We start from the raw sequence: 18,550 nt of genomic DNA on the forward strand, positions 1-18,550 counted from the left end.
TGTACGTTTGATTATTCCATGTGTAACTCTGTGTTGTTGTTTGTGTCGCACTGTCACGGTTGTCGTCGGGAATGGAGGACCAAAACGCAGCAGGAATGTGGATGCTCATCTTGATTTATTTATAAAATAAAGTGAACACCAAAATAACAAAATGACGAAGAACTCACGAACAACAAACAGTCTTGTAAGGCTCACACAGGCAAAACAAGAAACAATCTCCCACAAACACTAACCCAAACACATACCCATATATAGGACTCTCAATCAGAGGCAACGAGAAAGCACCTGCCTCCAATTGAGAGTCCAACCCCCCATTAACCTAAACATAGAAATACAACAAACCCGAAAGAACATAGAAATACCAAAACATAGAACATAGACCAAAACCTCGGAAATAATAAATTAAACACCCTACTACATAAAACACCACCCCGAACCACATAAAACAAATACCCTCTGCCACGTCCTGACCAAACTACAATAACAAATAACCTTTATACTGGTCAGGATGTGACACGCACTGCTTTGCTTTATCTTGGCCAGGTCACGGCTGTAAATGAGAACTTGTTCTCAACTAGCCTACCTGGTTAAATTAAGGTGAAATAAAATAAATAAAATAAAAAACTCCCGATTAGGACCCCTCCGGCATACTGTAAGGTGAGCTGGTTCCCTCCATCCACTGCCGGCAGCCATGGTGCGGAAGTAAAGGGCATACTCAGTGGTGGAGCGACGGCCCTGTCACAGCTCACATAACAGGTCCCCAGTGTGACGACCTGAACTGAATGGTCGAACACCTCCTTGAAGAAGGCATGGAAACATGATTCAGAGGACAGATCAGAACTTTGAGCGGCTCCGACCCAATCCAGAGCTTTGCCTGTGAGTAGGGAGACGATGAAGTCCACCCTGTCTTTGTCAGAGGTGAAGTCAGCGGGGAGATGGTCTATGAACATCCTTGGCATTTCCCTGTGGAGCCGTCGTATTTATTAGGCATGGATATGGGGGGAGAGGAACGAGAGGAGGCTGTGGCACCTGATATCGGTGAATCAGGAATGTACTGGTGAAGGAGGTTGCAGAGTTCCTCAATTCATTCCTCCTGTCGGGCCAGACGTAGCTGCAGCTCCGCTGAATCCATCTGTCGTTTTTGGTGAGATATTCTTTGATGAACACGATGGGAGACACAGAGGTGTTTTCAAGCGCAGGGCGCAGCCGGTGTTTATTGGTAAAGGACCACAGGAGGAGGCAGGTAGCTGGGTCCAGGGGCAAGCAGAAGGTCCTACACAGGGGGTCCAAAAAGGCAACAGTACAGGAAGGGAAAAGGCTAGTAACGTCGTCCGGGAGATTGGGCAATAGGTTGATAACAGGAAATCCGATAAGCTAAAGTATAGGCAGGGAATAGGCAAAAGGCGTCGTCAGTGAGGTAGGCCAAAACTATCATATACGGGAGGAATAGACTATGGGAAAAACAGAGCTCTGAATAGAATTGTGTCACAAAACAAACAATATCTCACAATGATGGGGTGCAAAGAACTGAACTAAATAGTATGTGATAATGACATACATGTGTGTGAACAGGAAAGTGGGCTGGAAAGTGAGCTGCGTTCAGAGGATCTACGTGTTTGAGAGTGTGAGTTGGAAGCAGAAGTTACAGTTACAGTAATACATTACTTTTATGCTTCATTCTGTAGCTAGAGGACTCCAGATATCTCCAGGAGAGTGATAAGTATAATTTTTGTCTTTATCTAATCTCACTGCAACCCCCTCCAGTTCTCTGATCACTAATTTGTTTCCTTTTCTGTCTCCCTTTCCTCCATCCCTAGCCACTCAGCCCCTACCCAGATGGCCGTGCTCCTTTGCAATCTTTGCTTTCTCTCTCCCACGACTCTCTCCTCTTCTATCCTATCATCTCTCCCTGCTGCTAAATCCTTTGCCCTCCTGTTCCCGATTCTGTCTCTTTGACCCTACTCTCCTCCCTTTCCTCATCCTATGACTCACACCGTCCCCTTTCTTCCCGGCTGGCCGGCTCGGCACTCCCCTCCTGCTCCATGGCCAAGTGACTCATTGCGAGCTTACATAACAGGGCTGAAGGAAGCTGAGCAAAAATTTTGAAAAACAAAACTTCCGGAGGACCTCTCATCCTTTCACTCCTTCCTCTCTACCTTCTCTTCTTCTGTATTCACTGCTAAAGCCACTTTCTATCACTCTAAATTTCAAGCTTCTGCCTCTAAACCTAGTAAACACTTTCTCAGCCTTCCTTAATCCTCCACCCCGTCCCCCTCCCTCCTCCCTCTCTGTGGATGACTTTGTCAACCACTTTGAAAAATAAGTTTGACGACATCCGCTCCTTATTCACTCAGCCTATTGAGTCCACTGGTCTCACTCACACAGAACTTCCCTAAGCCTTGACCTCTTTCTCCTTCCTCTCTCCAGATAAAATCCTGCGATTAGTAAGATATGGCTGTCTGACAAGCTGCCCGCTAGACCCCATCCCAAATCAAATCAAATCAAATGTTGTTGGTCACATACACATGGTTAGCAGATGAGGACTCCATCTGCAGATGTTACTGCAAGTGTAGCGAAATGCTTGTGCTTCTAGTTCAGACAGTGCAGCAAAATCTAACATGTAATCTAACAATTCCACAACACCTACCTAATACACACAAATCGAAGTAAGGAATGGAATAAGAATATATACATATAAATATATGTATGAGCAATGACAGAGCGGCATAGGCAAGACGCAATAGATGGTATAAAATACAATATCTCTTCACCCTTCTCCAGACCATCTCGGGAGACCATCTGAGATTCCTCACTTCCCTCATCAACTCATCCCTGATCACTGGCTGCGGTCCCTCTGACTTCTACATGGCCAGAGTCACTCCCCTCCTCAAGAAACCAACACTCGACTCATCTGACGTCAAAAACTACAGACCTGTTACCTTATTTCTTTTCTTTCCATAACACTTGAGCGTGCCGTCTCTGATCAACTCTCTCGTTATCTCTCTCAGAACAATCTTCTTGGCCCTAACCAGTCAGGCTTCAAGACGGGTCACTTAACCTAGACTGCTCTTCACTGTGTCACGGAGGCTCTCCGCACTGCAAAAAAAAAAGAATCTCTCTACTCTGTTCTCATCCAAGATCTATCCACAGCCCCCGACGCAGTGAACCATCAGATCCTCCATTCCACCCTCTCAGGGCTGGGCATCTCAGCCTCTGTACATTCTTGGATTGCATCCTACCTGGCAGTCCGCTCCTACCAGGTGACGTGGAGAGGATCTGTGTCTGGACCACGTACTCTCACTAATGGTGTCCCCCAGGGCTCAGGCCCTCTCCTCTTTTCTCCATACACCAAGTCACTCGGCTCCATCATATCCGCATTGCTATGCGGATGACACTCAACTTTTCTCCATCCCTCCTTCTGACACCTAGGTGGCGACACGCCTGCCTGGCAGATATCTCAACTTGGATGTCGGCCCACAACCTCAAGCTCAAACTCGACAAGATGGAGCTGCTCTTCCTCCAAGGGGAAGGCCTGCCCGCTCAAAGACCTCTCCACAGATATGATGGAGGATGTAGTGTCTCTTTATAGAGAGAGATCCATCTCTCCATCATGGTATATAAAGAGACCCTACATCCTCCATCATTACCTCCTAAGATGGAGAGAGTAATAGAGAGAGAGAGAGAGAGAGAGAGAGAGAGTTACATAAAAGAGAACAGAGACAGACAAGACAAACAAGCCATGTTTAATTCCATGGACATATAATCTAGTCATTCTATGTCTATGTTTAGTTATATTCCCAGCAAATCCTTATGCATAGAGATGTTGAAGACCCTGGATGAACTCTCTCTCTCCATCCTTGACTCCTAAGAAGGAGAGAGTAATAGAGAGACAGAGAGAGAGAGTTTGGGGCAGCAGGGTAGCCTAGTGGTTAGAGCTTTGGGCTAGTAACTGAAAGGTTGCAAGTTCAAATCCCTGAGCTGACAAGGTACACATCTGTTGTTCTGCCCCTGAACAAGGCAGCTAACCCACTGTTCCTAGGCTGTCATTGAAAATAAGAATTTGTTCTTAACTGACTTGCCTAGTTAAATAAAGGTAAAATAAATATCTCTCTCTAACCTGGGAGGAAAGGATGAAGAGGGATCCTCCAGGGTCTTCAGCATCTCTCTCTCTCTCTGTGTAGCTCTCACTCATTATCTTTCTCTCTAACTTGAGAGGTAAGGATTATAAGAGGCTTTATCTCTCCTCCACCATCCATCCCCCCACCTTCCCAAGTACAGTATGTTTGAGGTGAATGAGAACTACACGCGCGTGTCAGAGTTTGTGATCGTGGGCTTCCCGGGACTCCATCCATCCTTATACCAGCTGGTGGCCTGGTTCTTCTTCTTCATCTATGTGATCACAGTGGTGGGGAACATCCTGCTGGTGGTGCTGTTTGCCCTGGAGCGCAGCCTGCAGAAACCCATGTACATCATCATGCTCAGCCTGGCTCTGTCAGATATAGGTAAGATACTCAGCCTGGTTCTGTCAGATATAGGTAAGATACTCAGCCTGGTTCTGTCAGATATAGGTAAGATACTCAGCCTGGTTCTGTCAGATATAGGTAAGATAATCAGCCTGGTTGTGTCAGATATAGGTAAGATACTCAGCCTGGTTCTGTCAGATATAGATAAGATACTCAGCCTAGCTCTGTCAGATACAGGTAAGATACTCAGCCTGGTTGTGTCAGATACAGGTAAGATAATCAGCCTGGTTGTGTCAGATACAGGTAAGATAATCAGCCTGGTTGTGTCAGATATAGGTAAGATACTCAGCCTGGTTGTGTCAGACATAGGTAAGATACTCAGCCTGGTTCTGTCAGATATAGGTAAGATACTCAGCCTAGCTCTGTCAGATACAGGTAAGATACTCAGCCTGGTTCTGTCAGATATAGGTAAGATAATCAGCCTGGTTGTGTCAGATATAGGTAAGATACTCAGCCTGGTTCTGTCAGATATAGGTAAGATACTCAGCCTGGCTCTGTCAGATACAGGTAAGATACTCAGCCTGGTTCTGTCAGATATAGGGAAGATACTCAGCCTGGTTCTGTCAGATATAGGTAAGATAATCAGCCTGGTTGTGTCAGATATAGGTAAGATACTCAGCCTGGTTCTGTCAGATATAGGTAAGATACTCAGCCTGGTTCTGTCAGATATAGGTAAGATACTCAGCCTGGTTGTGTCAGATATAGGTAAGATACTCAGCCTGGTTATGTCAGATATAGGTAAGATACTCAGCCTGGTTGTGTCAGATATAGGTAAGATCCTCAGCCTGGTTATGTCAGATATAGGTAAGATACTCAGCCTGGTTGTGTCAGACATAGGTAAGATACTCAGCCTGGTTCTGTCAGATATAGGTAAGATACTCAGCCTAGCTCTGTCAGATACAGGTAAGATACTCAGCCTGGTTGTGTCAGATACAGGTAAGGGGTCGTGGTAGAATATTCAAATGTGTACACTCTCTTTCTTTCTCTCCTTCCCCAATGTGACTGCCGATCGAGTTTAAATGTATCTTGCTGGTGCTCAGGCATTAATGAGAGAGGAGAGGTCATGAGAGAAAGAGTGTCCTGTTTAAATGTGTCTCGTATGTGTCCCTCCGTCTTTAATCATGTGGAGAGTCCTTCTCTGACATCAGACAGTCATGTACAGATCTGTAATCAATCAGTGACTACTTACAAAAAAGGATGAGCATTTAAACATGGCCGCTGTGTTCCATTTCCCTCTCAGAGACAGAGGCTAGAACAAGGGGCCCAGAATGTTTCCACAGTGGCCCTGCCCTAGGTGATAGTCTGGTGCTGGTGGGACAACAAGAGGATTGCATTCCATCACTGTCTAAATAGTCTAAAATGGTCTCCACTCTTCTCCTTTCATCTCCCATCTTCCTCTCTCATCCCCTCTCTCCTCTCTATGCTCCTCTTTTCTCTGCTCTCCTCTCCCTTCCCTCCCCTCCCTCATCCCCTCTCTCCTCCTCTCTCAACTCTTCTCCTCTCTCTGCTGCTCTTTTCTCTGCTCTCCTCTGTCCTGTCCTCCCCTCTCCTCCTCTCTCCTCTGCTCTTTGTTCCTCTCTCCTCTCCCTTCCCTCCCCCCCGCCCCTCCACTCCCTCATCCCCTCTCTCCTCCTCTCTCTTCTCCTCTCTGCTGCTCTTTTCTCTCCTCCTCCTCTCTCCAACCCTCTCCTCTCTCTCTCCTCTCTTCTCCTCTCTCCTCTCTCTGCTCGTCGTTTCTCCGCTCTCCTCTCCGTTCCCTTCCCCTCCCCTCCCTTCCTGGTTTTGCCACAGTGGCCCTTCCCAAAGTGATAGCCCGGTGGTGGTGGGACGACGGGAGGATCTCCTTTCATACCTGTCTGTTCCAGGAACAAATGATCCACTACTTTGGAACGCTCAACTCTCTCATCATGTTGACCATGGCTATGGACCGATACCTGGCTATCTGTCACCCTCTCAGGTAACATAGATCTACCCAACCCTAACCCTTACCCTAACTCTCTCATCATGTTGACCATGGCTATGGACCGATACCTGGCTATCTGTCACCCTCTCAGGTAACAACGACAACAGCACATATTATGCGTTATGATTTTATTGATGCAAAATAAATAAAGTGTGTTTGGTTGGAAAGTATTTCATAATTTTTTGGGGTCCTCTCCCACTCTCCCAATCCCTCTCTCTCCCCCTATCTCCCTCCACCCCTCTCTCTAGATACCCTATGTTGAAGACCAACCAAATAATGAGTGGTCTAACAGTCTTCTCCTGGATGTCAGCCACAGTCTCACCTAGCATCGGCACCATGGACTTCACCAGGGTACTGGCATGATAAAATAATGTATGATGATAGTAGTGTTACTACAGCCATTAGAGGGCCTAACAGCCCGAGAATGTTTGCAGCAAAGAGTTCACCAAGTTAACACATCACAAAACAATGTTCCAGGGCACTACTGTTAAATAAAAAAAAGTCTAGGTCAATCAAATTGGCATATCTTTATCACAATTGGCCCAGCATCATCCGGATTTGGCCGGGGTAGGCCTTCATTGTAAATAAAAATGTGTTCTTAAATGGCTTGCCTTGGTAAATAAAGGTTAAATATACATATTATTTAACCTGTTGGGGCTACAGGTTAGCAATGAACCCCGAGCCGGGATTGCTAACAAGGCTGGAAATTCAAAACATCAAAAATCTAATAATTTCAATTTCTCAAACAATCAACTATTTTACACAATTTAAATGATAAACATCTCCTTAATCTAACCACATTGTTCGATTTTCAAAGAGGCTTTACGGCAAAAGCATAAAGTTAGTTTATGTTAGGACAGTACATAGCCACAAAAGTACAAACATCCATTTTCAATTCAAGGTCAGGCGTCACCAAAAGCAGAAACCAGCTTGAATTATGCACTAACTTTTGTCAATCTCCATCAGATGACACTCCTAGGACATTATGTTATACAATACATGCATTTTTTGTTCCATCAAGTTCATATTTATATCCAAAAACAGCATTTTACAGTAGCGTGAAATTCAGATTTTTTTCTTCTCTGAAATGCTTCCGGTGAACATAACAAAATTACTATTCGAAAACATTGGTAAATTATAATATTGTCATTCAAAGAATAATATATTATCATCTCGTAATTGCTACCAAATGGCCAGATCTCAAAATAACTTTACTGGGAAATCACATTTTGCAATAAACGGGGTGCTATGCTAAGAACAACAGGCTATGCTATACAGTTAGCATCATCTAAAATCGATAATAACATTGTAAATATCCCCTTACCTTTGATTATCTCCATCAGAAGGCAGGCATCCCAGGTCCGGAAGGCATCCCAGGTCCGGAACAAATGTGGTTTCTTTTGACAAAGTTCATAATTTATGTCCAAATAACACCAAGTACTTAGCGTTCATTATGCTCCCACAAAACGTGGTGGGAGGACTGTAAAATCACGCCGAAAAGCTAAAAAAACCTAGTAAATAATCTATTTATGTTCGTTCAAACATGTCAAATGTTGTTTAGCATTAATCTTTTGGTCCATTTTTAACGTTAAACATCAGTAATATTTTCACACAACCTATCCTATGTCTAGATAAACAATGAAGACAAAACTCACGTTTCTCAGATTTATGCGCAGGCGCAAAAAAATGAAGTGATGACATGTCAACTTCCTTGGATTCTAATTTGCTCTCTGTTTATCATAGACGCTTCAAACAACTTTATAAAGATCGTTGACATCTAGTGGAAGCCGTAGGTGTTGCGAAATGAATCCTTTCTCACTATGGTATCTATAAAACAATGACACTAAATAGTACAGTCACAAAATTCACATTTTTTTTGGATCTATTTTTCACAGGTTTTTGCCTGCAATATGAGTTTTGTTATACTTACAGACACCATTCAAACTGTTTTAGAAAATTCAGAGTGTTTTCTATCCGAATGTGTTAATAATATGCATATCCTAGCTTCTGAGTTGGTGTAGGAGGCAGTTAAAAATGGGCACATATTTTTTTCAAAATGTCTCAATACTGCCCCCGAGCCCCAACAGGTTTTAAGTACCCCCCCACAATTTTTTTTTAAAATAAACAAACGAACGTAGGTATTTTTTTGCCGAAGTACAAACCTTTGTATTTAATTATTTTCTCTATACCCAATCACAGGAGTACACACTCACACACACTCCAACAGACACATAACATGCACACATACATACTACACACACACGTACACACACTCACAATCAAATCAAATACACTGCTGCTACTATGTTTGTCATATATCCTAATGCCACCTTACCTCTATACATATCTAACCCTACCACCCCAGCACATTGGAAATATGGTATTGGAATGGATATATAGCTTATTACATTCTTGTCTTCATATTTCTTGTGTTTATAGCTCCTGTGTTTTTGTTCTACCTTCTTATTTTTAGTGTTACATTGATATTGATGACTGCATTGTTGGGTTTGTACTGTAGCTTGCAAGAAAGACATTTCACTGTACTTGTGCACGTGACATTTAAACTTGAAACTTTGACAATAAAACACATGCTGCAGCCAGAAGAGAATGGGCCTACGGTCCTTTGACCATTGTCTTCCTTTTAGGGAGTTTTTCCTTGCCACTCTGATTCAGTTTTCTCTTTGTAGTCTAGGTTACTGTTTAAAGGACATTGCTGATGTAAAAAGAACCCTTTATACATAAATGGTATTGATTGAGAATTACACAGCATCTCCTCTAAACGTGTCCTTGCTTCACCTCCCAGAAAGTAGCGTTTGATGGGCCCAACCTGCTCCTTCACATTAACTGTGACGCTCTTTGGGGTCTAGGCCGGGTTACATACTGCTAATGTAAAAAGGGCTTTCTGAATACATTTGACAAATTGACAATTACTTTTTTGTGTGTGTTTTATCTCCCAGAAAGTATCATTCTGTAACGTCTTGTCTGTGGTGTGGCGGAAAGAAGCGCAGGAAGCAGCGAACACTGTGTGGTAATTTTAATGGAACCACCCGTACAAAATAAAAGGTCTCCCAACAACAGGGAAAAATACAATGGACAAGCACAGTCAACAAACGCAGTTGACATACAGAAAAACAATCCCGCACAATAGGGTTCGGGCCAGCTGAACTAAATAGCCATCTTAATTACCTAACTCAGGGCAGGTGAGAAAACATAAAAAAAGGGAAAAACAAAAAGGGAATCGGTGGTAGCTAATAGGCCGGTGACGACGACCGCCGAGCGCCACCCGAGCAGGAGGGGGCGCCACCGTCGGTAGGAATCGTGACAGTACCCCCCTCCTGACGCGCGGCCCCTGCAGCGCGCCGACACCGGCCTCGAGGCCGACCCGGAGGACGAGGCGCAGGGCGATCCGGACGGAGGCGGTGGAACTCCTTCAACATGGATGGGTCCAAGACGTCCTCCGCCGGCACCCAGCACCTCTCCTCCGGACCGTACCCCTCCCAGTCCACAAGGTACTGCAGGCCCCCCGCCCGGCGTCTCGAGTCCAGAATGGCCCTTACGCTGTACGCCGGGGACCCCCCGATGTCCAGGGGGGGTGGAGGGACCTCCGGCACCTCATCTTCTTGTAGGGGACCAGCCACCACCGGCCTGAGGAGAGACACATGAAACGAGGGGTTAATAGGGTAATAGGAAGGGAGTTGCAACCGATAACACACCTCGTTTATCCTCCTCAGGACTTTGAAGGGCCCCACACACTGCGGCCCCAGCTTCCGGCAGGGCACGCGGAGAGACAGGTTCCGGGTCGAGAGCCAGACCCTGTCACCCGGTGCGAACACCGGCGCCTCACTGCGGTGGCGGTCAGCACTCCTTTTCTGCCTAGCACTGGCCTCCTTCAGTGAGTCCTGTACTGCTTTCCAGGTCTCCTTGGAGTGCTGAACCCAGTCCTCCACCGCAGGAGCCTCGGTCTGGCTCTGGTGCCATGGGGCCAGGACCGGCTGGTACCCTAGCACACACTGGAAGGGTGACATGTTAGTAGAGGAGTGGCGAAGTGAGTTCTGGGCTAACTCTGCCCAAGGAATATACCTCGCCCACTCCCCTGGCCGGTCCCGGCAATACGACCTCAGGAACCTGCCCACCTCCTGGTTCACCCTCTCCGCCTGCCCATTGCTCTCGGGGTGATAACCGGAGGTTAAACTGACCGAGACCCCCAGTCGCTCCATAAACGCCTTCCAGACCCTGGATGTGAACTGGGAACCCCGATCAGAGACAATATCCTCCGGCACCCCGTAGTGCCGGAAGACGTGGGTAAATAGGGCCTCCGCAGTCTGCAGGGCCGTAGGGAGACCGGGCAAGGGGAGGAGACGGCAGGACTTAGAAAACCGATCCACAACCACCAGAATCGCAGTGTTCCCCTGAGAGGGGGGAAGATCTGTCAGGAAGTCGATAGACAGGTGCGACCATGGCCGTTGCGGAACGGGGAGGGGCTGTAACTTCCCTCTCGGTAAATGCCTAGGAGCCTTACTCTGGGCACAGACCGAACAGGAAGAGACATATGACCTCACGTCCTTAGCCAAGGTGGGCCACCAATACTTCCCCCTTAGACTCCGCCCTGTCCTCTCTACACCAGGATGACCTGCCGCAGGTAGCGTGTGCGCCCACCGAATCAACCGATCGCGAACATCGAGCGGCACATACATGCGCCCCACGGGCACCTGCGCAGGCGCAGGATCCAACACCAGTGCCCGCTCGATGTCCGCGTCCACCTCCCACACCACTGGTGCCACCAGCCTAGACGCTGGAATGATGGGAGTTGGATCGATGGGGCGGTCATCCGTGTCATACAGACGGGACAGCGCGTCGGCTTTAGTATTAAGGGAACCCGGTCTATATGAGATGGTAAACCTAAACCGGGCGAAGAACATGGCCCACCTTGCCTGACGTGGATTCAGTCTCCTCGCTGCCCGGATGTACTCCAGGTTTCGGTGGTCGGTCCAGATGAGAAAGGGGTGCTTAGCCCCCTCAAGCCAGTGTCGCCACACCCTCAAGGCTTTGACTACCGCTAGCAACTCCCTGTCCCCCACATCGTAGTTACGCTCCGCCGAACTGAGCTTCCCTGAGAAGAAAGCGCAGGGGCGGAGTTTTGGTGGCGCACCCGAGCGCTGTGATAGCACGGCACCCACCCCAGCCTCGGATGCGTCCACCTCTACCACGAACGCTAAAGACGGGTCTGGGTGCGCCAACACGGGCGAGTCGGTGAACAGGGTCTTCAACTTCTTGAAGGCTCCGTCCGCCTCCGTCGACCATCTCAAACGCGCCGGCCCCCCCTTCAGCAGTGAGGTAATGGGAGCCGCTACCTGGCCAAACCCCCGGATAAACCTCCGGTAGTAGTTGGCAAAGCCCAAGAACCGCTGCACTTCCTTCACCGTGGTTGGAGTCGGCCAATTACGCACGGCCTTAACGCGGTCACACTCCATCACCACCCCCGTGGTGGAAATGCGATAACCCAGAAAGGAGACGGCTCGTTTGAAAAACTCACACTTCTCAGCCTTAACGTATAGGTCATGCTCCAGCAGTCTACCAAGCACCCTGCGCACCAGGGACACATGCGCGGAGCGGGTGGCGGAATATATCAGAATGTCATCGATATAGACAATCACGCCCTGCCCGTGCAGGTCCCTGAGAATCTCGTCAACAAAGGATTGAAAGAAGGCTGGAGCATTTTTCAACCCATACGGCATGACGAGGTACTCATAATGGCCTGATGTGGTACTAAAGGCGGTTTTCCACTCATCTCCCTTCTTGATACGCACCAGGTTATACGCGCTCCTGAGATCCAATTTTGTGAAGAACTGTGCTCCGTGAAATGATTCCACCGCCGTAGCGATAAGAGGTAGTGGGTAACTAAACCCCACCGTGATCGCGTTTAGACCTCTATAATCAATGCACAGACGCAGACCTCCCTCCTTTTTCTTCACAAAAAAGAAACTCGAGGAAGCGGGTGAGATGGAGGGCCGAATGTACCCCTGTCCCAAGGATTCCGTGACGTATGTCTCCATAGCCGCCGTCTCCTCTTGTGACAAGGGGTACACGTGACTCCTGGGAAGCGCAGCGTTAACCTGGAGATCTATCGCACAATCGCCTTGTCGATGAGGTGGTAATTTAGTCGCTCTCTTTTTACAAAAAGCGATCGCCAAATCGGCGTATTCAGGGGGAATGCGCACGGTGGACACCTGGTCTGGACTCTCCACCGACGTGGCACCTATGGAAACTCCTAGACATTTCCCTGAACACTCCTCCGACCACCCCTGGAGAACCCCCTGTTTCCATGAAATGAGGGGATTGTGACCAGCCAGCCAGGGGACCCCCAGCACCACTGGAAACGCAGGTGAATCAATAAGGAAAAAGTTCATGCTTTCCCTATGATTCCCCAGCGTTACCATGTCCAGCGGCACCGTAGACTCCCTGACTAGCCCTGACCCTAATGGTCGGCTATCTAAGGAGTGCACGGGGAAGGGGGAATCTATCGGCACCCGTGGAATGCCCAGCTTAATGGCAAGTCCACGGTCCATAAAGTTCCCAGCTGCGCCTGAATCGACTAGCGCCCTATGCTGGGAAGAGGGAAAAAATTTAGAAAATGAAACAGGCAAAAACACATGACCAACAGGGGGTTCTGGGCGAATCTGGTGCTGACTCACCTGAGGTGACCGAGAAGTGTTCTGCCTGCCTTCTCGACTCCCAGACTGGCTCCTCCAGCACCGGTCGGCCGTGTGTCCTCTCCGACCACAGCTGGTGCAGGAGGAGCCACCTCCTCCGGTGCCCCTTGGCACGGCCCCCCCTACCTCCATAGGGGTAGGGGCGGGGGTGCACGGGGGTGGAACGGGCAGGACCCTCTCCGAACGCCCGCGGGCAGCCAGCAAATTGTCCAACCGTATGGACATGTCAATGAGTTCGTCCAGGGATAGATTGGTGTCCCTACAGGCCAGCTCCCTGCGGACGTCCGCCCGGAGACTACACCGGTAGTGGTCTATGAGGGCCCTGTCATTCCACCCCGCTCCAGCAGCCAAGGTCCTAAACTCCAGCGCGAAGTCTTGAGCGCTCCTCGTCTCCTGCCTGAGGTGGAACAGCCGTTCACCCGCCGCTTTACCTTCGGGGGGGTGGTCGAAAACAGCCCGAAAGCGGCGGGTGAACTCTGGGTAGTGGTCCCTCGCCGAGTCTGGAGCGTTCCAGACCACATTAGCCCACTCCAGAGCTCGGCCCGTCAGGCAGGAAACGAGGGCACTTACGCTCTCCTCTCCTGTAGGAGCAGGTCTGACGGTGGCCAGGTACAACTCTAGCTGGAGAAGAAACCCCTTGCACCCAGCCGCCGTCCCATCGTACTCCCTCGGGAGTGCCAGGCGAAGCGCGCCAGAGCCAGACGTCGTAAGAGGAGGAGATGGTTGTATCGGGGGGGGTGTAGGTGGAGAGAGGATACCACTCCTCTCCCATCGTTCCATCCTCTCCCTCATCTGGTCCATGGCGGATCCGATGCGATGCAGGACCGATGTATTGTGCTGGACACGTTCCTCCATTGAGGGTAGTGGAGTGCCCGCTGCTCCCGCTGATTCCATGCTCCTTCTGGTGGTGCGGGATTCTGTAACGTCTTGTCTGTGGTGTGGCGGAAAGAAGCGCAGGAAGCAGCGAACACTGTGTGGTAATTTTAATGGAACCACCCGTACAAAATAAAAGGTCTCCCAACAACAGGGAAAAATACAATGGACAAGCACAGTCAACAAACGCAGTTGACATACAGAAAAACAATCCCGCACAATAGGGTGCGGGCCAGCTGAACTAAATAGCCCTCTTAATTACCTAACTCAGGGCAGGTGAGAAAACATAAAAAAAGGGAAAAACAAAAAGGGAATCGGTGGTAGCTAATAGGCCACTGACGACGACCGCCGAGCGCCACCCGAGCAGGAGGGGGCGCCACCGTCGGTAGGAATCGTGACACATTCTGTGGTCCTAACCGAATTCTCCATGCCTACTGTGACGCCCTGTCCCTGACTAAACTGTCCTGCTCTGACATGGCGGCAATCCAGGGCAGCTCCATTGGCCTGGCCTATTTTGTGCTCCTCGTCCCCTTCTCCTTCATCGTCTTCTCCTATATCAACATCATCGTCACCGTGATGCGCATGGCTAACGCACAGGTCAGAATTCAGGGGTGTGGGTGCAGAGGGGCTGGGTGGGAGGAGTGGTAGTGAGTGCAGGGGGTCTGGGTTGGTAGGGGGTGCAGGGGGTCTGGGTGGGTAGTGAGTACAGCGGATCTGGGTGGGAGGAGTGGCGGGGTGTGTGTGTTTCCTGTCCTGTCTGTGTCCCTAATTTGAACTACTCTCTCCTAACCCTAACCCACTGAGAACATTTCTCCATCTCTCCCCTCTCTAACCCAGGGCAGGCTGAAGACCTTCTCTACCTGCTACTCAGGGCTGTATCGTTCTTATCTAAACTAAACCTTTCCTCTAACCCACTACTCTCCCCTCTCTAACCCAGGGCAGGCTGAAGACCTTCTCTACCTGTGCTACTCAGGGCTGTATCATCCTTATTTACTACATTCCCCGCTTCACAGTGTACGCTACACCCTACATCCCCAACCTGACCATGACCCATGACCTCCACATCGGCCTCACCCTTTTCTGCAGGTAGGTAGAACACAGGTTAGATATGTGGACCAGGATCCCAAAGGTCACTAGTTCAAGTCCTGTGCCAGCGATGAAAAGGTTGTGCCCTTGAGCAAGTCACTAAAGCCTCTTAAGGATTGCCCCCTTTTTTATTTATTTTTTGCCTAAAATGACATACCCAAATCTACAAGCCTGTAGCTCAGGACCTGAAGCAAGGATATGCATATTCTTGATACCATTTGAAAGGAAACACTGAAGTTTGTGGAAATGTGAAATTAATGTAGGAGAATATAACACATTAGATCTGGTAAAATAGGTGGGGGTTTTTGTTCCATTGTCTTTGAAATGCAAGAGAAAGGCCATACTATTACAGGTTAGGCGCAGTTTAGATTTTGGCCGCTAGATGGCAGCAGTGTATGTGCAAAGTTTTAGACTGATTCAATGAACCACTGCATTTCTGTTCAAAATGTTGTATCAAGACTGCACAAATGTGCCTAATTGGTTTATTAATACATTTTCAAGTTCACTGTGCACTCTTCTCAAACAATAGCATGGTATTATTTCACTGTAATAGCTACTGTAAATTGGACAGTGCAGTTAGATAAACAAGAATTTAAGCTTTCTGCCCATATCAGATATGTCTATGTCCTGGGAAATGTTCTTGTTACTTACAACCTCATGCTAATCACATTAGCCTACGTTAGCTCAACCATCCCGCGGGGGGGACACACCAATCCTGTAGAGATTTTAAAGGGAAAATATTTCAGGGTTTCTGTGACAACCGACAAAGTAAAGTAATCTTCTCTACCTATTCTATTCTACAGCCTGTTCCCGCCGGTGGCCAACCCGTTCATCTATAGCTTCAGGACCAAGGAGATCAGAGCCATCCTGGGGCGCTGGAGACAGGGCTGGAGGAACAGCCAGACAGAACCGAGTAAACTCAACACTGTGTCTTATCACTAAATGACGGGTTAGGTTATAACATATTAATTCGTGGTTACAGCATGTTCATTCGGGGTTATAGCATGTTCATCCAGGGCTATAACATGTTCATTCGTGGTTATAGCATGTTCATTTGGGGTTATAGCATGTTCATTCGGGGTTAAAGCATGTTCATTCGGGGTTATAGCATGTTCATCCAGGGTTATAACATGTTCATTCGGGATTATAGCATGTTCATTCGGGGTTATAACATGTTCATTCGGGGTTATAACATGTTAATTCGGGGTTATAACATGTTCATCCGGGGTTATAACATGTTAATTCGGGGTTATAGCATGTTCATTCGGGGCTATAACATGTTCATCCAGGGCTATAACATGTTCATTCGTGGTTATAGCATGTTCATTTGGGGTTATAGCATGTTCATTCGGGGTTAAAGCATGTTCATTCGGGGTTATAGCATGTTCATTCGGGGTTATAGCATGTTCATTCAGGGCTATAACATGTTAATTCAGGGCTATAACATGTTCATTCGGGGTTATAACATGTTCATCCGGGGTTATAACATGTTAATTTGGGGTTATAGCATGTTCATTCGGAGTTATAATGTTAATTCGGGGCTATAACATGTTTACTCAGGGTTATAGCATGTTAATTCGGGGTTATAACATGTTCATTCGGGGTTATAGCATGTTCATTCGGAGTTATAACGTTAATTCGGGGCTATAACATGTTTACTCAGGGTTATAGCATGTTAATTCGGGGTTATAACATGTTAATTCGGGGCTATAACATGTTCATTCGGGGCTATAGCATGTTCATTCGGGGTTATAACATGTTCATCCAGGGTTATAACATGTTCATTCGGGATTATAGCATGTTCATTCGGGGTTATAACATGTTCATTCGGGGTTATAACATGTTAATTCGGGGTTATAACATGTTCATCTGGGGTTATAACATGTTAATTCGGGGTTATAGCATGTTCATTCGGGGCTATAACATGTTAATTCGGGGCTATAACATGTTCATTCGGGGTTATAGCATGTTCATTCGGAGTTATAACGTTAATTCGGGGCTATAACATGTTAATTCGGGGTTATAGCATGTTAATTCGGGGCTATAACATGTTCATTCGGGGTTATAGCATGTTCATTCGGGGTTATAGCATGTTCATTCGGGGTTATAACATGTTCATTCGGGGCTATAGCAGTTTAATTCAGGGCTATAGCAGTTTAATTCAGGGCTATAACATGTTAAAACACACTAAACACAACACTGTTATCACTCAATGACACTCGCACACAGTGTAAAATATCTGTTTCCCCTTACAAATATGACTTGTATAGGCTACAGAGTCATCTTATCGCTCTGGCTTTGTTAGATACTACTATTCTCCAAGAATAAAATGGAGATGAAAGTAGATATTCAAATAGCATCTTTATAAATCTAATTTTCAAAAAGCCCTCTGCTTGTGTTGTCTGTCTCAACCAGTATTGATTTATTTTTATTTTTATTTTAAATATTTTTTTATATTGATCACGTCTAATGAACAAGGGAGGCTACCTCTATAAAACGCATTACAAAAAGCCCTCTGCTGGTCTTTTATTTCATTCTCAACCAGAGTCATACCATGTTCTAGCCAGAAGATGGCGCCAGATACTAATGCATACATTACCTGCCAGTATGAATCCTGTGATCACTGCTGATGAAGACAGAGCACATTAGCTTGAGTTTGGTGCTACCATCTACCAATAACATTACAGTGTGTGTAGGCTTAAAGTACGTCTGGAATTCAGCGGGATGCCCTATCTAAAAAGGTAATATCAGACAGATGCAGCATTTATTGTGAATGTGGTCCACGCTAACTCGGGAACGTTGCTTTTAAAAGCTGCGCTGAGGTTGAATCCTGGCCTGAGTATAAACCACTGGAACATGAAAGTGGTTCAGATGGCCTCATAGAGTCAATTCAAGTCAAATGGATGAATCACTTCTGGGGCAATCAGGTAGTGTAAGTCAGGTTACAAATACCAGTCAATAGCCCTATGTGTTCACTGCTTTGGATATAAACACCTACACAATGATTACATTATTATCAGCAGCACAATGGAGGTTTGTTCACAGGAGGGAGTGTCACTAGCTGACCTTAAAAAACACTAGCTGACCTTAAAAAACACTTTTGACCAGGCCTATGGGCCCTGGTCAAAAGTAGTGCACTATAATGGGATTATAGGGCCCTGGTCTAAAGTAGTCCCATTTGGGACACTGAAAACTTTCTCCAGGCCTACTCAACTAGCTCAATGTTTCTCTTTGAATAGTAGTTGTCCCTACACCAGGGGTGGCTGACATTTTCCACAGAGGGCCAAACCAAGCAGAGACCAATTTATGCCGAGATTAAATCAAAGGCGTGATGTCGCCAAGCGCACTGCACTGTCGAAATGCACCTGTGGACCAGGAGGCCCTGAGTTCTCCCT

At 47.3% G+C, this 18,550-nt stretch overlaps 1 protein-coding gene across 1 annotated transcript; it reads left to right on the forward strand.

Annotated features, from left to right (window-relative positions):
* The first annotated feature begins 4,279 nt into the window (after window positions 1-4,279).
* On the forward strand, window positions 4,280-15,183 carry LOC123725263 (olfactory receptor 10A4-like). The gene is made up of 5 exons (XM_045690402.1): window positions 4,280-4,500; window positions 6,301-6,480; window positions 6,735-6,845; window positions 14,471-14,666; window positions 15,007-15,183. Exons 1-5 carry the CDS (start codon window positions 4,280-4,282, stop codon window positions 15,157-15,159), a joined length of 861 nt encoding a protein of 286 aa, XP_045546358.1. The 3' UTR covers window positions 15,160-15,183.
* The last annotated feature ends 3,367 nt before the right edge of the window (window positions 15,184-18,550 follow it).

The sequence above is a fragment of the Salmo salar genome, chromosome 11 (assembly GCF_965601325.2).
Source record: "Salmo salar chromosome 11, fSalSal1, whole genome shotgun sequence".
NCBI lineage: Eukaryota > Metazoa > Chordata > Actinopteri > Salmoniformes > Salmonidae > Salmo > Salmo salar.

Excerpts from the sequence above, each read along its gene's own strand:
- LOC123725263 (XM_045690402.1), top strand. The coding sequence starts at position 4,280 with ATGTTTGAGGTGAATGAGAACTACACGCGCGTGTCAGAGTTTGTGATC. Across the intron at positions 6,481-6,734 it reads GCTATCTGTCACCCTCTCAG|ATACCCTATGTTGAAGACCA; the intron begins GTAACATAGATC and ends CCCTCTCTCTAG. Across the intron at positions 6,846-14,470 it reads GACTTCACCAGGGTACTGGC|ATTCTGTGGTCCTAACCGAA; the intron begins ATGATAAAATAA and ends GAATCGTGACAC.